The 27293-nt window shown below is 40.9% G+C and overlaps 1 protein-coding gene across 6 annotated transcripts in view; it reads right to left on the bottom strand.

Annotated features, from left to right (window-relative positions):
* The window catches only part of itpr1b (inositol 1,4,5-trisphosphate receptor, type 1b), a 130051-nt gene that overhangs the window by 22078 nt on the left and 80680 nt on the right, over nucleotides 1-27293 (bottom strand). For 3 of the 6 annotated variants that reach the window (XM_049581621.1, XM_049581631.1, XM_049581640.1), the window contains 9 exons: nucleotides 19793-19976; nucleotides 18409-18671; nucleotides 16362-16562; nucleotides 12632-12742; nucleotides 12006-12101; nucleotides 11800-11934; nucleotides 11160-11267; nucleotides 9372-9603; nucleotides 5621-5743 (listed from right to left, as the gene is read on the bottom strand). In XM_049581621.1, the coding sequence (XP_049437578.1) occupies nucleotides 5621-5743; nucleotides 9372-9603; nucleotides 11160-11267; nucleotides 11800-11934; nucleotides 12006-12101; nucleotides 12632-12742; nucleotides 16362-16562; nucleotides 18409-18671; nucleotides 19793-19976 (1453 nt within the window). The remainder of the gene's footprint in view (nucleotides 1-5620; nucleotides 5744-9371; nucleotides 9604-11159; nucleotides 11268-11799; nucleotides 11935-12005; nucleotides 12102-12631; nucleotides 12743-16361; nucleotides 16563-18408; nucleotides 18672-19792; nucleotides 19977-27293) is intronic. The other 3 variants (XM_049581651.1, XM_049581661.1, XM_049581668.1) reach the window with 1 other exon arrangement.

Below are 27293 nucleotides of genomic sequence, written 5' to 3'. Positions count from 1 at the left end.
TTAGAGTGTGCCTTCGAAAAACCTCTGAGGGACCATGTAGCTCGAACACTTTGGCTCCCCCCTCTATCCCAACAAGGATCGGGACATCCTGCCCCCAGGCATGAATGCACAAAACAGAGGGGTAAGGGCTTACTGGCAGGGGCAAGGGGTGTGTGGTATTGAGCCCACACCAAAGTAAATTCTTCAAACAGCCTGATGTTTACCACATGATGAAAACTGCGATTTTACTTTACATATACGAGTTTGTCTTATTGGTGGCAAGTGTCTGAGCTATAGCCACTGTGTCAACATGCACGGTCACACTCAAGCAGCGTCTGTGACAGGGTGGAGGCTCTGGCACTCTGACTGCTACTTGTCGAACAAGCACCTGACTTGAACCACAACATTATCCTCTGCACTTCAGCCTATCTGGCCACTACTAGGAAAATGTCCCAACCACAGTTTCTCTTCAAACCAACCACATAGAGAAAACATCCTCTGACAGACATCTGAGTGAGGTGTGCAGCTGATACAATAATGTTCAAGAGGATTTTGGTGTTTAAGTTCTTCATACAATCTGCAAATTAAGCATACCTTTAATGCAATACAAGTGTCTCAGTGTCAAACTTGTCCAAATGAAGTTCGCTGGAGTAGTTTGGTTCATTTAAGGTTTACAAGCTTGGCTTGAATATTAACAGGCCACTTCTGAGCTAATATGAATCCAGAACACAGTATGAGTATGTGTGTATGCATCTGTGTAGATATCAAATATTAACTTAACGATCAACTTCACTGGCTTTTTCTTCTTTTCACATAATAAACACCCTCAGTTTGTAGCAGACATTGGTATGTCCTGGAGCGAACTGTTGAGCTCCCAGAAGACCTTTGACACTGAAAACCACATGAAGTTTCTGGAGCTAAGCTAACAACCTCTTTTTTTGTCTCTTCTATACCGCTGTGAGGAAGTTCAAACAAAAGCGACCTCGCCGTTTGACCCCAGACAGAACAATTGAAAGTTTATGCGAATCACAATGTGTGTCTTCTCTCTGCTACTCTGCACTGAAACAATGCAGGCCTTAACGGCTGCGGCTTTTCACATCCCCACAAATACTGCCCTCAAGGAGAACTGAGAAAAAAAGGAAAGGAATAAGAGACGGCAAAACAAACAGAAAACTGAAACTGCATGAAAAACATGCTCCAGTCTGTCAGTCATTCCTTTGGTTTGTGAAAAACCTCCTGCCATGCAGGAACTGGTATCACTTAGATAGATGCTTTTAAATGAAAACTTTATCTCTTGAGTAATCTGTCACACCTTGTGACCCAACACCAGACCAGACTTTCCCAACCTAAATCTGGACATTTAGGCCACATGACAGAGCCTGACTGATCAGGGGTTAATATGGTTGGGGCAACAGGGTCAAATATGTAGATCCCACAAAAGGAACTGAATTACTGGTTGTTGTTTTGTCATTTCTGGTATAATATCTTATTTTAAACAAAGAATTTTGTTAATTTTCTACTATCCACACTTAAGGCCTTTGCACACCAAGTATGTTTTTTATTTTGTCTGAAATTCTTGCACGTTAAATAAATACCACCTCATGTTTTGTCATTCACATTTACATGCTGACTCTAAAACCTTTGTCTGTCATTAAAGAATTCGAAACAGGTCTGACTTTCTCCTTTTTTCCCGTCCATCAAAAGACTAGAAAGAGTTGTTTGACTGAGAAGCAGTGAAGAAAACATGGCTGTGAGACACATAATGTTACATCCACAACAAGAGAGGAACAGGGCACAGGTGGACAGCAGACGAGCATGAAAAATAAGTGAAAAGAAACTAGGCCCTTCTTGAAATTTTCCACAACAAAAAGAGAGGGTAACATTAGCCTTTCCAGAAATGCACAACAGCAATGATGATGCTTACAGCAGAGTGGAATTTAATAGCTGCACAGTATTATTTCATAAATCAGATAACCCCGGTGCCAAATGCAAGGCACGAGTAGCACAGCAACTGCCTGGAGAGGAGGAACTCCAGTGAAGAGAAACAAGGGAGCAGATCTGTCTTTCCATTTTGTCTCATATTGCGAATTTTCGCAATGAATACAACACGTCAGACTTCGTGTGCAAGGTTTCTGTGCGTAATGATTTTATCAGATGACAATGCATACAAAAAGCTGTTGAGCTCTATGTTGTTTTTTTTATCAGTATTCATTTAACTATATTTGAGGTCACCATGACATCTAAAATGCTTTAGGGTTGGAAAATGATTAAAAATGTTTCATTTTTGCTTCTTTTTTTAAGTGTATGAAAAAACCCAAATTTGACAGGTAATACTCTAACCAACTGAAGAAATTATTATAGATTAGGACAAATTTTGGGTCAATGTTTACTTCCTGTCAGCTTTTGATTCTTACAAAGACAGCAACTATGACAGTGACAGAAAGATGGGATACTGAAATACTTGAAAGAAGCAGTTAAACTACAGCTGCACTTAAATATAACTTTGTTATGTTATTAAAAAGTAGCTGTAGTAGTGTAGTAAATGTTTGTTGAGTGGTTTGGTTCTCGTAATTTTTCTCACACATATGTCAAACTTTAAGGATATAATGGGGTGTATTTATTAAAAGTCTGGTCTAGTCTTCCAGTGGTGGCCACTTTGAAATGCTTGTATCATGACCCTGACCTAGAAACGCATCAAGCAAAAAAACTTGAAACGCTATACATCAATGCTGATTGTTTTGGTGTGAGATGCCAAGTGTTGGAGATGTCTGCCTTCTTTCAAATATAATGGAACTAGATGGCACGTAGCTCATGGTGCTCAAAGTGCCAAAAAGCACACATTTGGGACTTAACTTAAAAGCAACTGTATCACTGTGCAGAAGGAACAGCGCATCTACTGCTAGTTCACCTAGTACCTCTGAGCAAGCTAACGAAACAGCTCAGCAGAGAGGGTGTACACTTCCTTCTGCGTGATAATACGGTTGACAGGTGTGGTTCAGTAGAAAGAAAATAGCTCCTGCATGAAACTGCTCACAGCAAGGTCTGTGGATTATCTTGAGTAACCAGGTCATGATTTCTGCAAAGAGAATTTGCTGTTCAGTTTTTCAAATGTATATCTTTGGCGCTTCAAGCAACACAAGCCAAGTGCCATCTAGTTCCGTTATATTGGAGAGAAGGCAGACAGTTGGCAACTCACAACAAAACCATCAGGTAAGAGAAAAACTGTGTCATTTCAGTTCTGGTGTCAAGTGTCCATTTATGCTTGAAACACTGACACAATCTATGGCAACTCTGACACAGGTTCACAGATCAGTTAAAGTATGCAATGTCGTGGAATACATGAGAGTTAAGTAAGAGGTCTGACGTCTGACTTTTTTGCTGTAAATCTGACTCTTATCAGATAGGTGTCACTTTCAGTGGTATATTCCCCAGTCAGTGGCAGTGTTATGTTTCCTGCTCGAGTTTCTGGCCTTATGGGGAGACCACAGCTTTTACGTAAGTCTGTACACACAAACACTCACAGATGTACACCTAATTACCAGAAGTGACACATATGGAGAAAAATACGACTCAAAACAAGACTAGTGTGAGAATGAGACCAGAAATCCGATAGCATGTTAAGTCATGTGTGAGTGTCAAGCTCAGAAAGAGTACAGTATCAATGAACAGGTCAGGATCTAATTAGTAACAAATCCATCTTGGTCTTTTGTGAGGGCACTGCAGATCACCAAAATTCATCCAAAGCTTCTGCTAGGATTACATTCTCATCACACCTCCACTTGTGGTGAAACTCACTTTGGTTAGGAAGGTGTGAGGCTACACCCAAACCACAAGCACGAGAGCACATAGTGTTCTGTAAAGTCCTACATACCTAACACTAATAATGCATCTTACGTATGTGATCTGATTACATGCCAACTGCTATAAATACATGTACTGTAGGACTGCAAACGCTAGGATGCAATGCTACATCAGGAGGCATTCATCAAAAGTGTCCAGTTGGAAAGCAAATGTTCCTCTGAGTGCACTTCATATTTTGTAGTCAGCTCTCAGATTGAGAAACTTGTTCATGACTATTTTGGATTTGCAGTTTCTTTTTTTTTCAAGCTGGCTTAAGGCAGATCTTAAATTGTTGTCGGAGCAGAGTCCTTAAATACCCTCAGCACTGTATGCCTGTAAAATTGATCGACTCAAGATGGACGGGGGGAAAAAAAGAGATAAAAATCAGTGCAGCTCAACCACAGATATCATGTTTCTTATTCCATAAATCATTCTTCTTCGTCAAAACCAGGCACCTACCAGCCACAGTTTGGTCAGAGATCTGGGTGCGTTATGCTTGTAGCAGCTAAGGTAGCCCCAGGCCACTTCCCTGCAGCAGAGATGCGGAGCAGCCAGGCTAAAGAAGTCTGGTAAGCTCACTTCTTTTTTACTCCACACCTCTGGATTTGTTTTATTAACTTAATAAAATTGTAGAGGAAGGCAGACTTCTCTAGACTAAAATGACATTTATTTGTGATTTTTTTTTTTTTCAGCTGAAGGACTATGAAAAACTTGAGTTGTACTTGGAGAAGGGAACCTTTTGTGTCGCAAGTCTCATTTGCCAAAGTTGTCGGAAAAGACCAAGACCAAGTTATAAAATAACCCGTAATTTTGACAGTTTTTTTGCCCCCCCAAAAAAACCAATCAATTAATTACATATATAGTCAGTAGTACTCCCCAACACCTTTAAACAGACTTTGATTTGTAAAAGAGGTGGAGTCAAATGACAGTTCTGCTGTCACTCACCAACACCTGTCACTTCCTGGAAAATGAATGAACTGGAAGGCAGGATTTAAATGGAATGCATGAGCAGAGATGAAATTCATGTCCTTGTCAAGGTGCGCTAATCTTGTGTGCTTGAAACTGTTCATGTGAAAATGTTTTCTATAGTAAGGTTTTTGCAAAAATGCATGTGTTGGGGAAGTACTGAGCATACGACTGGATAAATGAGACTTGGATTATACTACACATAGTTGTGTGAGAGTTTGTAAACAGATGTTTTAATAAGGTCTTGCCATTGTTAACATTGACCCCCTTTACTTCAACTCATTAAGAATTTTCTCCATTTTTGGATTCTTTGCTCACTGAGGAGGCATGTGAGAAAAAGTAAGTTTTCTTTACAAATTCAACATAATACAGGGTAAGTAACTGATATACAAATGATCGTTGGGGGGGGGAGTATTCCTTTAATTTCACAGCTGGCTTTGGGCAGTTGAGGACAGCCTCCTCTTATACATGCTGAACCACCAGATGTTTTTTACCTGGCAGCAAGGTGCTGAACTTGGAGCACATAAACATGCAAGGGTAAAATAAAGCGCTCAACATGCCATGACACAGTATTTTTCTTTGTTAATTTTTGCTTACAGGTTTCTGGTAACACACAATAAGTGCTATATGCCTCCTGCCCCACCCCTGACTTTGCCTGCACAGTTAATGTTTGTGTCACTCACTCTCATTTCCTGAGCTGTAATAGTCACACTAATTGTGTTAACCGCTGTGCACATATACACAAACACAAGTTAACAACAAATCGTTGTTCTCCAACTGTTGAAGGGCTAAAGTACAGAAAATGTTTGAGAGGTAAAGACGTAAGCAGACTGACCTCCACGGACACCCTCCAGAGGGTAGAAGAAGGCCACTAGTAGGTTCATGAGCACAGCCAGGTTGAAGGAGATGCTGCTCCAGAATGACATGTTCCTGGAGCACCAGTACAGGATGGGCTGAGCTGCAGGACACAGTTATTGAAATTCACACAGGTTATTGCACGGCAGCGAGCTGATGCAGACATCTCGATATTAATACACCAAGCACAATGTATCTAATAATTACACTGAACACTTCAGTTTACACAAGCACACAGTGACTGATCAGTGTTTCACACCATGGAAGAGCAAAATGCATCAATCTTTTTTTGCTACTAAGTCATTTCCAATTAACTGTAGCTTGGTGTGAAATTAATTATCGTAGTGGCAAAAGTCTGACATGTTTCTCCACAGTAATGCAGCTTCTTGCCAAGTTTTACCAACTCGATTATGATTTGAATCACTCTGAAGTTGATCAGGGAGTACTTCACATTTGCGATAAAAACACAAACAGAATCAGAAGAGGTCTGTGTGGTTTAAAAGTCATTATCAGCACCAAAACTAAGCAAAACTTTAATCTACTTAAGTAAAAAAAAAAGAAACAGTTGTCATGCACATTTCACACACTCTACATAATTTTCACATGAACTTGCATGCATACACTTCTACCCACACTCACACACACAGCCTACTCAGACCTCCGTCAGGAGATCAGTATCATGCAAGTGCTATTTTGAGCCTGTCTGTTCATTAGAAAAGGAGAACCGCGGGCGGGGACTTTCAGCAACAGAAGTCACTATATTCACGACAAGTGGTTAGCACCAGCGGAACCATATGGTCTCCAGCTGTGTTGATTCATTTAGATAGGAAAGAGGTGGTTGGTGTCACGTGCTAGCACATTTTAGACAAACCATCTTCCCTGAGGCCTTGCCATGGGATAGGCCATAACATGCTCCTAAAAAAGTAACTTCATTGCTGACAGAGTCACCGAGGGGTCAACAAGAAAATGCCCTGCTGAAAGGGAAACTTAACCTAGTGTTCAGGCCTGCACGACTATGGTATTTAAGGTCAGGGAAGCATGACCTCAGACTGGCAGGTAGATAAAACATGCTGACCAATTAATCCCATTAAGATGGTATAGGCTTGGGCTGGGTGCTAGTTCTATGTAAGCTTTACATAGAGCCTAAGCTGTACCCTACAAAGTGGCCTACACCGTTGTGAGCTTTTATACTTAAGGTTCACAGACAAAACAATGGCCTTGCTTGTTCCTGATGCGTTAGGATGACACTCCAAGTCAAACTGAGTCAAGCCAACTATGGAAAAAGGGCTACATGTTTGCTTGTGATGTCATAGGTGACAACCGTTGGCCCGGTCCCAGCACAAAGACTAGGGACAGGCTTTGTGCTCTATCCATAGAACCACCACCAGTTCATCAATGGATCAAAGTTTTAGCTCTACATTAACTATGCGCAGTAGCAGGAGACTAAAAGGAGGGATGGTGTGCAGGTTAGTACTCTGTACTACTACATCCTGCCAGAATTTTTTTTTCTCTTGCCTTCACCTCTCTGGTGTCTGATTCCAGAAAGACTAAATGTAGGAACTTGACTCAGTAATCTCCTTACAAAGTAAATAAACAGGCTACAGGAACCGCATGGTCATTCAAAAAGGAAGATGTTTTTGTGAATGGGCTTGCAATGGGCAACAATTTGCGTACTGACCACACCCATCATGTTAATCATCCACTACATCACACTCACAGAGCTGACATCACTCTCTCCTTGCTGGAAAACATCCATTTACAATACATAGAAAATCTTCAATATTAGCCTTTAATAAACTTACGAACTTAATTAATGACCTTGATTATTGTAACTTTATTGTAATTTAAATAAATTGATGTTACTAATCAAGGTTTACATGTTCTCTCCACTTCCATCCCTCCAGGGTTCAGAGTTAAGCCTTCTAAGCCTGTCTTACCCAGTGTGATGATGCCAAACGATGAATGGTTCAAGATGTCAAGGTCAAGTTTTGGCTCTTGAAATCCTGTCCTGCTCACCTGCTGTTGATTTTGCAGCTAAAACCTGAAAGTTGTGCGAATGGTACAGCTGAAATGTAAAATTACAGGTTAGACCTGAGGGTCTAACATCTATGTGGATGAGTTCTTTTTTCATGTTTGGAGTACGCTGGGTCTATTCCAGAAAGCAGGTTTAACAAACTCTGAACCTAGCGGTTCCAGAACAGCTGATCAGAGCATGTTCACACTGAGTTGAGCTCATGTGCAGTGAATGAAAAAAGCCATTATCAATGGAGCTGCGATACAACGATTCACTATGGCAACAAGTGAATAAAAGGCAGAGCCTCCATTTAAATCCTGTGTGCCTTAAGATATTAATACATGTACATGTGGACTGTGCACATTTATCTTTAGAAAAGCAAAAGAGCTTGTGTCAATAAGTTAACATGTGAAAGTTTCATTCAGTGTTGTCCATTTCATCAGTTCTTTCAATGTCCAATTCATCACTTAGACCATGGCCAACATTACATCTGAAATACATGTTCAACTTTAGTCTTATGGGAAGCTGAAGACAAATTTCTACATGAGTGGACATTGAAGATTTTTTTTCCCAATCTTCCCCAAGTGTCTAAAACCTCTTGCTGATTTTTACACTTTAAACTCAGATTTGCATAATGTGCAATAAACATTTTAGTGGAACTGCTCGAACAAACTGACAGCTGCCTTGTGCGCAGAGTCACAGCATTAGAAAAAACGATATGCAGAGGTTTGATTTTAAGCTGAGATTTGATATAGTGTAATATTTTTATATAAGTGCAAAACAACACTGCACAAAAGGACCTACAGTGTATAAAAATGGTAACATTAGATAGTCCTGAGCAGCAGACTAATATCCAAGCAGGATTTTGACTCCGACATATAGTTAACGTCTCCTGATTAATGTGCTTTGATGTGACATTGATACGGACTGAATCAATGAGGAAATGAAACAGCCTGTCAGGTTCTGTAAGGAGCAAGAGACAGAGAGAAACTCTGGGTTTATTAAGGGGAGCCTGCCAGTGAGCAGGTTAGGTTCACAGAGTCATTTAACGCAGTAACTGACACAGAGTTTGAGTTACCTCTCTTTCAGGAACTGGAAACCCAGAGTTTCCTTCATCTCAGGGTTAACTTACTCAGAGTTTTCACTAATCCTGCTTTCTGGAATACCCTGGAGAGCAGAGCATGTGCGGCTGTTGTTGCCCTTGTCGCTGTGTGGTCTTTATCACAGCTGGTTATCTGTGGTGCTTTCAGTGTTGCCAACATGTTTTACAACACAGAAATAGATGTACAATGCTTTATATTTCCTGCCCTATCATTTTTAATGATGATGTCTCCATTGTGACAACAGAAACATTTTTTCTTTGGCGGATGTGGCCTTTGTTGCTTTTGATTCACACTGGAGGTGTGGAGGAAGCGTTTGGAAAGTCTTACTAGATCTTGATTTGACAAATTGCCAAAATGACACATAGGGGAATTTTGTCAACATGTTGAATGACCTTATATTCAAGAAGTGTACATGTGAAAGTGGCTTCTCAAAAGGACAGCATATAAACCAGGGGGTGGGAGGGGCAGGGTTCTCAGTGGCCTGGAGGGATGCAAAAGGACAGCATATAAACCAGGGGGTGGGAGGGGCAGGGTTCTCAGTGGCCTGGAGGGATGCAAAAGGACAGCATATAAACCAGGAATTAGGAGATAAAGAGTTTAGGAAAAAGACGCACAGGGAACGCTGTTTGTGTTACCAGTAGCCTCTTGAGTACCTCGCAGCTTCTTCTGCCAATTCATTTCATTGAAGAGGTCCTCAGAGCGCAGGAAGAAGTCATTAATCTTACTGCCTTGTTCATCCCGCTCTGTGGTGTAGTAGACACGCAGCTTGGACTCTTGGGTGAGGAACTCGCAGATGTTGGGCACAGGAAACACTATCTGCTCCATGGTGCGATCAAGCCGTACGATCTGGACACAACCACAGAAGCAGCCACCAATCACACACTGTCTGTTGTTGTTGTTTGTTTTTGTTGTTATTTATACCCCCTTATGTGGCAGAAAATTGACTAAAACTTATTCATAAAGAATAACTGTTTTAAAGTCATTCAGCCTTTCATTAAGCTTTCTTTGAATGGGCAAAAATTCAACTAAAGAAATTTATGAAATAACCTCTAATATAACCATTCACAGATAAAAACCTTAAAAGAAAATGCTTCAGAAGCCATATTACTATATAGCAGGGGTGAGTGACATGGAGAAAATCAAATATCTCAATATTTTCAACAAAAAACCCTAAAAATCCATATTACAACAATATTGCAGGACTGACTATTAAAAAAAATAAATAATCATCAAAAATGTGGATATAATGGCTCAGTGGGTTACAGCAAATAATAAAACAGCTAGAGCAGTCGTAAGTTCAGAAAATTACATCACTCTACTGTAATGCGTCCTTTAAAGGCAGGAAAGGCAGCACTTACAATATTACGATATCCAAAACCTAAGATAATATCTACTCTCATATCACGACATCAAACACCATCAATATCTATTTTATGTTGCTGTGCAAACATCAACAAATTTCCTCTTCAAACAGCGGTATTTATTCACGTTCTTGCAAAAAGAACTAAATTTTACAATATTACATTTTTACACTTCATGATAAAATTTACCTTTACCTAATACTCATTTTTACTGGATAGAGTATGAACACATCATGATGTAACTCAGTGCAACCTCAGTGAGCTGTTAGTCCTGGCCACCAGCTGCTAACAGCTAACATCAATTAGCTCTCTCCTGCTGACTGCAACAGGGATTTGTTGTTCACAATGTTTCATTATCAGGGAAACACCAAGTGATCTCTATTCTTTCCAAACACCTTTATATTGTATGCATGATGACTAAACCCCATTAGTCTCAAGCCCTGCTTTTCATCCTGCGCAAAACTGATTTGACACACAGAAAAAACACCAGCCACTGCCATTGATGACTGTCTCTTATTTGCCAAAAAAACTGATAGCAGTCAACCAGGCGAATATCAGCTGATATTGATGTTTGATCAATATATCGGTGCATCCCTACATTAGCACCAAGCGTTTATAGATCAGTTATTCATTCAAACTGGTTATTGTCACATACTGTACTTTGCATATCAACGGGTTGTTTTCTTTGCAAAGTGGCTAACTGAACTGACAAGAACACTGTCAACAATCCACATTTCTTCTTAGGAAAATGTGCAACCATGCCATAGGTGCTTGCCAATCTGTCAAGTAACGCCATTAGACTGAAAGCAGGCCAACAAAAACAACATCACATGCTGTGATTCAGCTGTGATGCCAAAACATGTGGCAATCTTTTGCAGCTATCACGAATGACTTATAAAACATGCAACGTAATGGACAGACAATAGTGACATTTTGGGAACATTCCTCAGTTAAACTTTTGAATCAAATACAACAAATGAAAATGACAACAGCAGATCCAAAGTGGCACAGTTTGGTTCAGACGTTGACCTAGTCACTGACCTCAATCTGTGCTGTGTGTTTGGCGTAAAACTCCAGGGCCTCGTCCCCCTCTCCGTATGTCCCCCCTGGCTTCAACATGGCCTGCAGCTCCTTGTTGTGACGGGCTAACTGAAATGGCAACAAACACCATCAAATCAATGATAAACAGATCAATGAATCATCACAAAGACTGTTTCTATTGTTTTCAAAATGATTTGCCTTGCATGTGTACACGTGTTATCTTGGCATGTGCTTCATTTCTGAGCCAACACTGCTGGTACTTCACAGCTGGGTACAGTGCATGCTATTTATTTTTCCTTTGAATGCACAATGTTCCGTCCATTCAACCACAGGGCTGCAGGGTGTGGACTGACAGTGGGTGTTACACAACTATAATTGTAGTCGTTACTAAATTGTGGTTTGAACAGACACTCTGCCATTGAGCGGCGCAGAGCCTGAGGGCTGAAAAAGAGATGAGCGTAGAATGGCAGGTATCACATGTCTGTGGTAGCCACAGGAAATGAAACAAACATACAGTAACAGTCAGGGCCTCGAAAATCCATTGGCTATGTGCTGTATTATGTGTCAATGCATGTGCTACAGCATTTGTTCACGGGTGTGTCTGTCTCCATGCTGATTTTACGGACAGTTGGCGGCTTACTTGATGTGCCAAGATGTAGATATTATGGCCGACATTGCGTGGAGATGCAGAGTGCTCCTCCTCTCCATCTTCACCCTCTGGTGGCTCTTCTACCTCTATCTCACCCTGCATGTAGGCCTTTTTGATCACTTCCACCTGCAAGAATACAGACTGTCACGTAACATCCACTTCACTCTGTAAGAGGATTTGCATGATGTGACACGCACCAGTTCTTTAGGCCTCATGTTGTACAGTATCCTCTCAGCATTCTCGCTGTCATGGCGACTCTCCATAATTGCGAGAAGAAGCTTGGAGGCATTATTCTATGACGAGATGAGAGTATAAATAACACCCAGAACACAATTAACCTAGGTTCATTTTTTTCTGTGTGATGTTCAGCATTCCAAACTGTACACAGGGAGTAAACCAAGGACCATTAAAGAGGAAATCAAACTGTAAATATTCTAACTTTGCCATGTGTCCTTTTTAATTTGTGGTGGAGTACTTTATGATGTTGTGTTGTAATAACACATTTTGGCAATTTGAGTCAACACTGTTTCAAGACTTTCTTCAGTCAGTGATTTCATGTAATGACTTGATAACCTTGACTTGATTGTTAGAGCTGCTGTCAGTGATGTCACTGGTACAGTAACTCTACGATTCAATGATTACTTTCTCCCTTTAAATGTCACATCCAATGCTTATGCTTTGAAACTCTCACTAATATTAAGCAATCCAAAATCCTTAACAGAAATAAGAAAAACATACCATACAGAATTAAAACAAAGACTAACATGCCTGTTATGCAACACCAGAAGTGTTTTTCCACTTCTTCATATCAATGATCACTCACTTTGAGCTCTAGCACCAGATCCATCCTCTTCTTGCCAAGGGGGTTGATGTCATTGAGGATGAGCGCAATGATGATGTCAATACCATTGCATTCATGAGTGGCAATGCAGTTCTGAGGAACAAATGAAACAAGCTTAGGTCAAAGAGCAGACCGGAACAGGAAAGTTCCTCTTTTTCAGCAGTAGAAACATTATTAGTAAAGACAGAATTGTGATTGACAGGACTTTTTTAAACAGGCTAACACTCAACAAGTCAATACAATATTTGATGATATCTGGAGTTTTCTTGGCATCCTCGGTTGACACAGTAATACAGCAGGCTGGTATTTTCAGTTATGATCAGGTAAACAATCTGTTGCTCTAGAGTCATATTAGATGTCAATATTGCAGTATTCCAGATAGGGCTGCTTCCTGAAAGACGAAGATGAGAGTTATCAGTTAACTAAGATTCTTCAAGTCGAGCAGTTTGTTTTTTCAGTCAGTGATTAGTGTACTTCTGGTAACATTTCCGTCCTCAGATGCAGCTGCAGAGTGAGTGCTCCTCACTTTCACACTGCTTTCTGGTACAGGCAGCTGCAGACGCAGATCCAGGGTGAGTCTGAGTGAGATGGAGGCAGCTGCCCAGAAGCAAAGAGTCTTTGCCCAGTCAGGCTCCGAGATAATGTTTTCTTCTTCCTTCTGCTTGGAGGTGGGGAATTTACAGCTCACAGTAACTTAATAGGATACAGTCTCTTGCTTTTGTTTGGTGACTAGTTTTCCGCAAAACAAAATTGTAGCACATTTCTGATCTGTCGTTAGTGTAGTTAGCACGTATTGCCTTGGAGAGCTAACTTGGCTTGTTTACTATATGTCGTGAACGTCGCCATTACCCTGAATGTCCCACTGAACCCTGCTCAAACTCTCAAACTTCATATGGAAACCAGAATCACCCCCATGTGGCTGTATACCTCTGCACACCAGTCTTTTCCCTTCATGTCTGTGAAATCATGGATGCTTCACACTCATCTGCCACTCAGTAGCACAGAAGATCTATACAATCAGCACAGTTTCGAGGTGGACACCCAAGATTACAGTCATCAATTCATATCTGACCAAATATTTCCCCTTCTGTTCCTGAGATATGACGCTGAATAATGGCCGGAAAAGTATTTTTGTAGAACATTATGTCGTCATAATGAAGCTGACCTTTAACCTTTTTAGATATTAAATGTCATCATTTCATCATTTTATCCTATTAGACATTGGTGTGAAATACTGTCATAATTAGCATATGAATTCTTGAGTTTTTGTTTTTTTTTTACTTTATTTTTATTAGTGTTTTCAGGTTGAAGGGAAAAGGAGAAAAAAGGAGAAAAAAAGAAAACAAAAAAACATGGGTTGGGGAAAAGAGGTTGGTAGGAGCCACAAAAAGGTACAGAACAGGGATTTTCAACTAACCAGTCAATAGGTTACATCCCTTCGTGTATACGGTCCATTTTTTCCAATATTTTATATATTGATCAAATCGTGGTCTTAAAGAAGTCGTCCTTTGAAGGGGTGGGGGCTTGTCTGTAGCCACCTCCGTGTGATGGCTTTCCTGCTTGCGGCCAAAGGTACTTTGTAAAGGTATTTGTCCTGGATCATGAGATTGTCTGGGGTTTTGCCCAAGTACAATATGACAAAAGAACAGTCAATTTCTACTCCAAAGATGTTCCTCATTTCTTTGTCAATCTCTTGCCAATATGGATAAATAGGTGGGCATCCCCAAAAAATATAAAAATGGTCCACCACTGATTTACCACATGGCCTCCAGCATTCATCCCGCCCCTGGGACCCCTGTTGTAGAAATTTCAATTTAAGAGACACAAAATATCGTATTATGTTTTTCCAGCAGAACTCCTGCCAGGATCTTGAATTGGTGGTCCTCGTTTGTCCCTCCCAAATATCATTCCAAAAGTCCTCAGATATCTCCAGGCCTGATTCCCTCTCCCATTTCTGTTTGACCTAGAAACTAGAATAATGTTTGGAATTTTGTAATCTATTATATATTCGTGATATAAGATGTCTGTTGTCTTTTGTCTTGTATACATCAGTGAATATATAAATCAAATTGGGTTTACTGTCCTCTATTTGTTTAATTTCTTTATTGAAGTAATCTCTGACCTGGAGATATTGAAAAAAATCTTTTTCCCACGGTTATTAACATTTGAAATCTGGTCAAAAGACTGTAAGTCATTACCATTAGCTATAGTGCAGAAAGCTGTTACACCATTTTATGCCCATTGCCTAATCCACATGTCTAGACCGGAAGGTATAAACTCTGGATCAAATGATACCCATTTCAACATTTTCACATGTTTCTCAAGGTAAAATCTTTTGCAGGTCTTAAACCATACCCTAGGAGCTACCTTCGTTCATTGGTTTGCTTTATCCAAATAAGAATCCTGGTGTCGGTAATTATCCAGTACAGACTGTACAAGTAGATCGAATTGCATTAATTCTAAATCAGTTTATTTAAGTCCAAATAAAAATTTGTGCCAAATTTGAAGAAATTCCCACAAGGTGTTCTTAAGATACAGCGTTAACAAGAATATGACAGATGAGGTCACAGTGAGCTTGAGCTTTGACCTCTGACCACTAAATCTGTATCACTTCATCCTTGAGTAAAAGTGGATATTTGTGCCAAATTTGAAGACATTCCCTCAAGGCATTATTGAGATATCGCATTCACGAGAATGGGACAGACGGACACATGGGCGACAACCCGTAAACATAATGCCTCTGGTGCTTGCTATGGCCAGCACAGAGGCATAACAAACGGACAAATAATCCGATAATACTACTGAACAGCCAAAACTGATTCAACTGGCAAAATTTTGAGTCAGGTACAGCCCTGATTCCAGATTTAAATTCTAATAAACAATTAAATATTTAACAAGCAGGCCTATTTGTCTCTTTTCTTTTCTGGGTCACATTTCATATTTAGTGAACAAGTGTCATGACTACTAGCTTCGTACTCAGTAGTTAGAGTTTGTTTTGCCAACCATATGCCACACCCTAAAACTAAACAGTAGCTTGCTGCAGCCAAATGGTTTGGAGAAAGTATGCTGATGCCATTTAACAAATATACTAATAGCACACAAACAAAACACAAACAAAAATAATTCCACCACTTGTCTCTGTCTTTTTCCTCTCTGTAGAAATGAACAAAGAGCTTTGTTTAGTCTGGCAGTCGCCCCTTCTAGCACTGTTTGAGGGAACTGAAATCAGTTCAAACAGCGACTACATTGAGCCAGTTGTCTGTTTAGTCATGCCAGTTTCACACTTGCCATAAAATGACCCCACAGCGGCTTGAACAGAGGATGCCACCATCATGTGAGAAGACCAAGCAATGCTAATCCATACCAAAGAACAAACACAGGCACGCTGCCCAGAGTTGGCTGCTGTTACGCTGTTGAAGAAAGACAAGTGACTGAATAGCTTTAGTGTGGCAGCTGAGTGCTGGGCATGAAAAGAGAAATGCTCCGGACTAATTACAGTACTACCCCCTCAAAATAACACGAGTATGATGACTAAAATGAAAAAGTCAGTCTGACGCAAGCTGAGGATAATTTGCTCAAGTACCTGACAAGAAAACCACATCAAATGAAAAAAAGACGGATGAAAACAGATGAACTGCAGACTAAAAATACTGATGAAAGTACATTTTCAAAGTGTTCTTGTATACTGATGTTCTGAGTGTACATTTATCACCTGGTTCTCATGACAGGGACCTTGGCAGTACTCAGTCAGGCTCTCCACAGTCTGGTTGATGAGTCCTACGTTCTTCTCATTGATGTAGAGTCCCAGCAGCCCGAGTCCCCCTGTGGTGCTGCCACAGATACAGTCCAGGAACTGAAGGGTCTCACACACCAGGTTGTAGTTATTCTTGTTGTTCTGGTTGCGCAGAAAGTTCTGGAGATGGATGGAGATAAACTTTACACTAACTAGGCATATCTGTGGGCTCCATGCAGGAAACAGTATATGAACAAAATCCCCTTAACTTTTTTTTTATCGACGATTTGTTCTTATTTTCTTAGTACACATTCAATTCTGGGATTTTGTAAGAGAAATTTTACAAGTGGTCTAACCAAGATAAGAGAAAAACATTTCATTTTTGCAGTCCACAAATTGTTGTCCAGATCATTATGTTTTAGAGTACCTATAATGATAAAATTTAAAAAAACAAAAACAAAAAACAAACAAAAAAAAAAACGCTAATGGTCCACTGATCATAATTAAGACTATAAAAACCCTGGGATGATACGTATGTATGTACGTACGTATTGCGTATGTTTAGTTTCTAAATGGCTTACTTACTGCTGACCTGTTTCAGATCACCAAGAGCACTGCTTGTCTTTTAATTTCATTAACAGTGTGTGAATCTGCTGACCAGTGGTGGGATGTAACCAAGTAAATTTACTTTACTTGATTTACTTGGTATTTTTATTTTTAGTATTTTAATCTCATGCCACTTTCTATTTTTTCTCCACTTCACTTCACAGGGAAATACTGTACTTTTTACTCCACTGTAATTGTGTATTTACAAGTTATTTTACAAATTAAATTCTCTTTAAATTCTTTTAATTGCTTTGATTTACTAAATTAATTTAATTTGGTTGGCATTGTGTACTTTTACTTTTAATACTCAAATACATTTTTCTGATTGTACTTACACATTTTTACTTAACATTTTTTGATGCAGGACTTTTACAAGTTACAGTATTTTTACAGTGTGGTATTAATATTTTACTTAGGTAACAGATGCTGACCGAGCATTTACAGCATCACAAAACTTTTGACATTTTTTGGGTTCTGATTTTCCTGTAACACCAGTGCTGACTTTCTGGAAAATCATGTTTACTTTAAGTTTATTTAACAGTAAGTTGATTTCACTGCTGCAGAAGTTCTTTGTCTTACAGCCTTTTTTGATGGCATCTCTCCAGTTCTTGGGCGTATACCAGGGTATTTGCATCTTGCACAACACCTGCCTTATATAGTGTTACAGGGGTGTTACCTATGCTAATAGGATACTCATGAGGTGAGATTCATTATTCAGGATACCTGGGTAAGAGCAGATTTGGATGGCAAAATTAAGAGAACCTTTAAGAGATAAACAATGTTGCTGCATGAGGCCCAGAATCTCACTTTAAGCTACAAATCAGCAAGCCAAACCTGTGAGCAAATGCCTTATTCTACTCTGAAGTGAGAAAAAAATGTATCACATCAAGAGTCACGAGGCTCATTCTACTTTTGTCTTTGTTTTAAGCATGTAAGCCTACACGGCAGCCAGACAATTACTTCATGTCTTTGGAAGGAACAGAAACATCTCAATGAATTGATCATCTGTGCTGCATGGCTAGCAGGAAATCAATATCTTGCACCCACGCTGGGTCAGCAGGATGGACGAGACAGAGTGATTCTGCACAGAGCCAACTATCATTTAATGAAGGCCTGCCCCGGTTTGCGGTGCAAACTGAATCAATGCAAGGAGGAAGTCTTGTGTCTGCGCTGCTGGATCAAGCCATTACTAAACACCAACACACTCCTCATAGTGAAACCAGACCAAGACATACCAGATATGGAAACAGCTGCATCAGGAAGTTCTGCAAATGGTGCCTATTTTCTACATGGTTTCGTTTCTGTATAACTGAGTGTGGTGATAGAAATTCAGAACACAGGTCAGGAAACATGTCATGGATGGGGGCGGCAGGGGTTTAGGCAAAACAAACAGCAACAACAAACTGGTGTAATGGCTGACCTGCAGATCTCTGTTGTGGTTCTCACAGAGCAGCTGCATGAGGCGCAAGATGGGCTTCATGATGGTGATGATGACACTCATCTCGCCTTCCTCCTGACCCTTATCAGCAGTCGGGACGGGAGTGCCATCGGCGGCCGCTTGGTGCTCTTCGGCTTCAGCCTCGCGGCGGTAGGTCGTGAAGGCCTTCTTGGTGACAACGGAGGCCTCCACCAGCTGCTCCTTCACCTCCTCGGTCACCACTGCCACTACGGGCACATCTTTGACTAAACGCAGGTATGGGAGAGTGAGTGAAACACAGATCGTTGGAGACATGACACTGTGTTTGAGAGGTCACAAAGTCATGTACTGATTTGTATGATCACCTGTGTGCATAGACTTTTTGTAGGGAAATATTATCATGTTTCATTATCAAGTCTTAAATAATAAAAAAAGGCTTTCTGACTCAATATTGTATCAAATGTCTAAGAAATGTATGAGAATAAATAAACTAATAAATGGAATGATTGATGTGGCAGGTTCTGTTTAAATACATATTTAGAGACTGAGTATGCAGACAGACTACATGCCATGTACACAGAAGACAACAGATGTTTATTTGGACAGTTTTATGATCTCATACAACCCTAAAGATTAACTTTCTTGTTTTTCAACCTGGACTCCATTTTGACGAAAGGGAGCAACAAGTTTTTGAAATTGTTCCAGTACTGAGTGAGACAGGCTGCAATGTAATCCCTCCAGGCAACTGAGCACAGTCAATTTATGTCCACTGGATGTGCTTGTTTTTGTCACTGACAGGCTCAGATTGTTATTAGAAGTGTTTGACAACATTATGAAAATGATCCCTACAGAGACAGACCTTTTTGTTAAAGAGTAAGATCCTTTTTGTTTATCGAAAAACAGCCCCAATATTGCCGTCACCAACCCACCGTACTCCATTTAAATATACAGTCAACAGATACAAGACAAAACTCACAAAATTTGTGTTGGTTAGTATTTCCACTGTTCTAATAATCACTAATGCTGGTTTGGTTAAATCAACCCTTAATTCACTCAGTTAGATGGGAAAAAAATGCTTGTTCTTTAAAAGTTAAAATCACTCTTTATTTAAATAGAGTCTAGTGGGTTTCAAGATGGCACATTTGGGTCACTTCTGGTTAATTAAAAAGGTCTGTGTCTGTAGGGATCCTTTCCATAATGATGTCAAGAACACAAAAACAAGCACAGGTGACATAAATTTAAGGTGCTCAATTGCCTTCAGGGATCACATTGCAGCCAGTTTTGCAGTTGCTTAAAACATGTGAAAATAGGGTCCAGCTTAGAAAATACCAAAGTTACCCTTTTAGAATCTGATCTAACATTTCCAATTTGTGACCTGACCCCTAACCTTTCTTGCGTGCTGGTGTGTCTTTGTCTGGTGGCTCCTCATCCTTCTTCTTGCTGCCCAGGTCACTGGTATTAACTGTCACAGTGGCTTTGATTTCCTGCTGAGCTAGCTTCATGCGCTCATAAAACACCTTGAAGAATTTTTCGGACTTGTTGTCCCCTGTCAAACGATGGTAGAATGACCGCTGGAGAAAAATAAGCAAGAAGAGGACAATGCATGTTATTTGTACTCCACTTTTTCTGTCTTACACTTCTCTGTGTTTTAAAGTGTGTTTACTGCTCCAGATGGACGAGTTTACACATCACTTTCTGCTCTCTTTTTTTAAACCTCATGTTCCACCAAAATGCTGATTCATCATGGTTGATTTTTAACGCCAACATTCTATCAGCAATGTTTCTTTCCAAAATTCTACTTGATCGGAGAATCAGGGTTTCAAAGTCTTGAAGGTGGGAGGACAATTTTTATTTATTAACTTCTTGCTGCCACTTCTCGTCATTGTCTTTCTTGTGGTTTCTAGGCAATGCTGACAGCCAGAGGTTCTGTTTGAAGCAGTTACATAAGCCTCCTCTCACAGTGCAAGACACGCTGCAAGGCTTCACCGTGCTCACCTGATTTCACACCATCTGCTCTCTGCCCCCACAACACAACACGGTTCTGGCACCCTGAGGACTATGTTAGGCAGTAACACTTACAAACAGACACACAACAGGAAAAGTACACACAAATACACACACACACACACACACACACACACACACACACACACACCCTGCTGTGGACACACAGACAAAGGCATGCCGACAAAATGCACACAGGTACACAGCTGTGAAAACACATTCATAGAATGTGACTCACTTGCATTGCAATAAAAGTATTTGTGTGATTGGAAAGCGACCACAAATTTCTGCTTTTATGATCTTTTAAACTATGCAGCAGTAAAAAGTTTGATTCAGCATGAGTAAGAGGTTTGTGAAGTTAAGGTGAGCCTCTGCTGAACCGCACAAAGGGCAATCTCGTCTGAAAGCCATGCATGCGTGGAGCTGTTGTTTTTCCTGCAAAGGGCTCATATGTTCTGTCCCATTTTCCTCTCCACAATCCCTCCTTACATAAGACCTGTAATCAGCTGAGTGGTTACAGTGAGGGCACACGGCGCCTCAGCTCTAACACTGTTACATCAGCCCACAGAGGGCTAGCAGCGGGGTGAGGGAGAGGGGAAGGGAGAGAGGAAAACCCTGCCCTACTTTTCAGTGCCAGAACGGCACGAAGTGTGTGTGTGTGGTGTGTGAGGGAGGAGGGATGGTCCGAAAATGGGAGGAGAGGTGGGGGTGGGGTGGGGGGTCAATGCAAGCAGGAGTTATCACATACATAGATTCTGGGGCAGTTTTGAAAGCATGTTACGTAAGACTCTTTCCAGGTTTAGCTCAACTCAGACAGGTTTCTGAAAAAGGGGAAAGACAAACCGTGAAACGATAAGCAGTGCACTGCACTTTACCTGCATAGAGAATCTTTAAAAATATAAAAATCTATTTAGTGACAATCTCTGCAGAACCACCTGATTCTAGTCCTCAGGGACGCACAACACTTAATGCATTTAAGCAAATCCAACTTGTTGCCCTTTTCTCTTTTATTCAACAGTGTCTCCTTGCTTGTTTTTCAAGCTGTTAACATCATGTTGTTGACAAGTTGGGTTCATTCGCTGATAGTGATCTGATTAAGAGTCAGCAGAAGACTTACGCAAGCAGACAGAAACAACAGCTCCAGGATAGCAGCTTTACAAGATTACCATATTAAATAGACCTCATGACTGTGGCCAGAAAAACTCAATTTCAACGCTGATGTGAAGGGAATAATTTTGTCTTTTGTTTAATATTGACTTGTCTGTCATGTATGCTCTGGGCGAAAGGAACAGAATGCAACAACTGTTGCCCCGTGCTCTGCCTGCAGAGTCAGTTAAACTAGGGCTGGGGATCAAACTTTTAAGTACCAATCAAACTGTGTCTGCAGCATAGTTTCACACAGGTTAAATCACAATCAAACAGACTGTATTTCATGTTGAATTATTGTATGGCTGCTTGTGTTAGAAAACATGCAACCTTTACCCTTTGACTACTTTAATTTAAAGAGGGCTTTATACAAGTAGAGAAACAGGTTTTAAATGTCTCGAAGTAAGGCACCAACAAAAGGTTTAGTATCTGTGCTGAATGTGATGGAACAGGATTAAAAGACTTTCTCACATCTTACATAAGAAAGCCGGTTCAGAGAACAACTTCAATAACCATTTTGAACGATGTGTAACTTTAACTTATCCCCCACTTCTCCCCACTGACTGCTGAGTCATTTCTTAAAGAAAATAGTCAGTCAGCCAATCAGCCTCAGCCTTTCCCCCTGAGGCAGCTTAGCCCTCTACGTGTCCCACTACAGAGCCACTAAGCCTTCTGGGAGCTCTGCTGATCCTGCCACTGTCAGTCATGTTCAACACAGCAGGTTTAGGTCGATTCATAATTCACTCTCCTATTCTACACGTTCAACATGGCGGCACAGCGGGGGCCTCCTTTCTGATTATTCTGCGCTCCTACTTTTCTCTCCACTCCCTGTCAGCTGCCACCCCGGCTCCTGGCATCAACAAGGGCCAGTTATGTAAGGCCTGTTTACACCACCAGCTCACTCTTCCTTTTTATCCGTCTCCCGCCTTTCCAGCCTGACACCTTGGTGAGTGACAAAGCCATCTCTGTGCTTATTGGAAGGCTCGGGTGGCGTACTCTGCCACCGCCCAGCTGGTAACCACGGAGATCTGCTCTTTGAAGCTACGACAACACCGCTAGACAGGAGGTTGAAATGAAAGTGAAATGCAGGAGTGTGTTGTCAAGATTCTGTGCAGGCAATAAGCCAAGCAAAGTGTAAAATGTACCCAGTGACTTAAACAACAACAATGTAAATGCACTGATCTGACTGAAAAGCTGCAGCGGGCAGGATTGAAGTAATTAAACTTCTATAAACCACATTTTATAAGGAGAATCCCCTGCTCACTCTGTAGTTAGAAGAGAGCTGGTATGTTGATGACACTGCTGCCTGGAAACTCATTCTGCAGAGGCTTTTTAAAGCTTTCCAAGAGGTAGCTGGAAAGTGAACATGAACCGTGCAGAGGTAGGGGTGGGGGGGGGGGGGGGGGGGGTTATTCACGCCTGGAAGTGGCTGAGGGTGTCGGCGTGCCACAACAAGCCTATTGAGTAAGAGCGGTGGCACCTGTTTGGTCCTGTGACAGTTAAGGATCTGAGGTCACGAAGACAGCGCTGAGTAGATGGATGGTGGGCTGGGAGGAGCAGAGCGTCTACACATCTTCTCTTACATAACACGCACAAACACACACGCTCTCTCAAACGGCTGTTTTTGGAATAAGCTTCGAAGCCTCTAAGTTTATCCAGGAGTGTGTGCGTGTGTATGTGTGCATGCTCTAATGGGATGCACAGATGAGTATGCAAGAGTCTAGTTTTATGCTATGATACAGTACGTGTGCTTCATGTCTGGCAGAGTTTCGCTATCAGTGTCAGTATTTGCTGCTTATGGCAGAACAACAACCTGGAGAGTGGGAGAGTACGTGTCGCACAACATGTTAGCTTGTCCATGACAATCTACGCAGGTTAACGTTATTAATGGAAAGTCATGTAGGACAATAATTTGACATATGTCTGGACCATTGTCAAGTAGTGTTTCATATTAACGGATTTCTTCAAAGCCAAAATTGCCCACAAGTCAGTACATTATTGTCTGTTAAAACAGTCACCAATTACTCACTTTATTTAGGTTTCTACTGTTACTTCATGTTTTTTAAGTCACATATAATTCTGAGATTAGCTAAGCAACAACTGCTACTGGTAACTGCGAAAGAAGTAATGAACACATTGTGTGTATGAGGGGTTGGCTGTACCTTCTTAAGCAGGCCTGGATTTGAGTTATGAGTATGGTTAAAACAGAATAATGAAATAATCATTTTCAGTATGTTAGCAGATGCCAAGACGGTTTAAAATGATGGACATAGCCACTGTGACATCAACCACTGGTTTGTGGAATCCTGTTTTGTTGCCTCAAGTTTGGCATTTTGGCCGTTGTCATCTTGGATTTGTGGAGCCAGAAGTGACCATATTTGGATGAGAGGGTTGAGCTAACCCTAACACTAGCTGTTAGCTTGGTTAGCACAGCGCATTTACAGCTATGATTAACTTTGATAATGCTAACACTAATTCTGCTAGCAAAAAAAAAAGGCGAAAACCATTCACACAAAATGTACTTACTAGAAAAATCCAAAATCCGACTACTGAGTGGGTCTTTTAGTACAACCAAATACTGAACAAGACTTTTTGAGGTGACCAAAATGTTGCAATTAACTTTTATCAACTAAAAACACACTGCAAAAGCAACAGCCACAGCTACTCCAACACTCTGAGGTAATGCCATGGTTACCTTATCTAACCAACCCTGTCGCTGTGGTAGTGACGTGAGACGGCACCCACCTGTCACTTGAAGCAGCCAGGCCCTTAATTATGAGTAAACTGAAGGCTTAAGAACATTAAATTGGGTGAGTTCTATAAAAAAAAAAAAAAAATCACCCCCAATACAGTTTTCGGCAATGAAATTAGCTATAGAGACCAAAATCGTGTTTTTAGAACAGGCTGTAAACATGTTTTTTTCTGTTGTAGATTTGGGCATTGTAACATTGTAAATTGCCCCCTCGGGCATAATAAAGTTTACCTTGACATGGGGTTCTGTGGGGATTGTCTCACTGCTAGAGCCAGCCTCATGTGGCCATTTAAGGAACTTCAGTTTTTTGCACTTCCTCATTGGCTTCATTTTCCAGCCCTGGAAGTTGCCACTTGGCAGATGCCAAAATAAGGAATTACAAAAAAAGTTTAAACCAAGTATGGCTGGGTTAAATTCTCTGAGAAAGGCATTTTACATTGTATATTTTTCTACATGGACAAACAAGTGCAATTTGTTGTTGTTTTGGTACAACCAGTAACTGTGTGAGTGAAATCTAATCTTTAGTCTGCAAATACAGCCCAATGAAAGTATTTGAATGACATGTTTGTGGCTATAAAGGGTATCACCAGACAACCCAACAAATTCAATTAATAGAATTTAATATTACGATGATTAAGAAAGGGCTGGAACCTGCAATCTAATATTCCACTGTGTGGCGTCATGGCCAAGTGTCTAATTATTTTGGAGCAGATAAACAACTCAGGGGAGGGAAGAAGTGGCCTATTCAGTGTGTTACTCTTACACATCATGCAGGGAGAAAGCCAAAAGAAGAAGGCCTGGTAGAACTGTGTCCTGACCCATTTCTTTTTGTAGTCACTAACACACTTATCCTGTCCCTGAGGGGTGCCATATCAAGTCCAGCTAGCACTGAGCTGTAGGCCCTAGATGAATTCTTTCTGAAACTACCTAACGCCATCTTTCTCTCACTTTTTTTTCCCCAGAAATGTTGTTGGCTAGGCTACGACCCTGGATTAACTCAAAAACAAATAAACAGACTGCTTGGAGAAAATCTGTGGGCATGTTTTTGTCCTGCTTTTCATTTAGACAACAAGAAGCCTTCTGTCCTAAAAAGGGGCAGGCAACCCATCGTTATGTAACACAGGGAAACGTGGTGCATCTGCTGATATGTTGTAAATTCACTCTAGACCATACATGATCCTTAACAAAGCTCACTTGTCCCTGGACCATGCCAAAGAAGGAGAAAAACACCTAACCTAAATTCTGAAACAAGAAACTTCTTGATTTTTCTTTTTCCTTCCTCCCTGATTAAGCCACTAAACTGCTCTTCCTATCAAGTTCACTTTGGGGTTATTTTCTACCAGCACAGAGGAAGTCAACACCACAGTCACAGGCAAAGGTAGAAATTCTCTGTAACTTACGCAAAAACTCGGTGCTATTTCCTTATACAGTACAGTAACTGTTACATGATTACATTCACTCCAACAAAAGAAAGATCTCCACAAACATTTACAATGGCCTCAGGTGCACAAAGCAAACAAACAAGTTCCACACCCTGTTGAAAATGAAGGCTACAGGCTACTTTTAGAGTGGACACTGTTTCGTCATCACGCCCTGACCTAAAAAAGTTCAGCACACATGAAATAACAGCTTAGTCCATATGTCAGATGAGCTGATCTGTCCTGAGGAGGGGGTTGCAGGTCAGTTTGGGTGATGGTTTCTATTTTCATATCATCCAATTGTGGTTACTATCTAATATCTGATCACCAAGGACAAGCTGAAATAGGAGGGGATAAGGGAGTTACATTACAGTAACCCAGAAAATGTCAGCATGGATGACCCGTGTCAAAGAAAAATATAACATCTAACCGAAACCTCTCCATTTAAATTTGTTACTGTCCATTTTAAAGCAACACATTGGAGTTTCTGAGCCCTCAAAAAATATAACCAAGATCTTTGTGATGGTACATCAACTCACAATAGGTTGAATGGCACCTCTGTCATTGCTTGAGAGCGTCTGTTTCACTTGCACTGGCACTTAAGCAGTTTCGGGGTTCGGGTAGGAACCCAGACACAAAAAGGACTACAAAATTTGGCTGCTTTACGGCATACATCAATATCCCCCTCCTCTCTTTAGAGTTGCGTAGCCGAACTGAGGTGAACAATGTTAGACGTGGTTGTCATGGCTGAAGTGACAAAGAAAAGGAAGAAGGTGAAGGTGTTGTCCAAGGTGACAAAGAAAAGAAAATGGGAGAGCGAGAAAACAAGAGCTCGAACAAGGATTAATACTGGCCCAGCTTTCACACGCTGGTGAGAGCTGAAAGAGGAGGAGGGATGCCCGACCGGTGGTGACCTGGCACTGTTACTGCTGTTACCCTCTACTGAGGAGACTCACTGTCTGCAGGTTGGCTGCCTCAGGTACATTTTAAGACAAAGTGTTAGCCTACATACAGACAGCTTTCATTTTAGTTTGTCTTTAACAGTTTGCTGTTAGCACTGCAAGCGTAATGTGTTTGTGTTGACTGCGATCGTAAATCATATTAGCGGTGAATGAGAGACTGCGGACAGAGCAGATTGAAATATGGCTTTCTACATGCTGATCATATGTACTGATAAAGTATTGACTTGGCTGGTAGAAGTTTTATCACACTTACTCACAGTAACAAGTGTAGTTGTTGTCAACTAGAGCAGGGGTAGGCAACCTGTGGCTCAGGAGCCACATGTAGCTCTTTAGCCCCTGTCCAGTGGCTCCTTGAGCCTTTGAGAAAAGAATTCTATGGAAATTCATTCTATGAATCCAAATGTTGCTGAACCTCGATAGCAGTGGCTGGTTAGCTATGGATGCCAAATCCAAAAACGTAAATTGAATAAAATAGAGAATGTAGTAGTGTGTGGACAGATTTGTTTGCGCTCACTGCCAGCTCTGCAAAACTTAAGTACCAAACAATCATAAATAGTGCCCTGCACAGTGGCCACCTTGTGGTAAAACATATTAACAAATGCTTAT

The sequence above is a fragment of the Epinephelus fuscoguttatus genome, linkage group LG1, assembly GCF_011397635.1.
Source record: "Epinephelus fuscoguttatus linkage group LG1, E.fuscoguttatus.final_Chr_v1".
Lineage (NCBI taxonomy): Eukaryota > Metazoa > Chordata > Actinopteri > Perciformes > Serranidae > Epinephelus > Epinephelus fuscoguttatus.
This window is presented reverse-complemented; position numbering and strand designations above follow the sequence as displayed.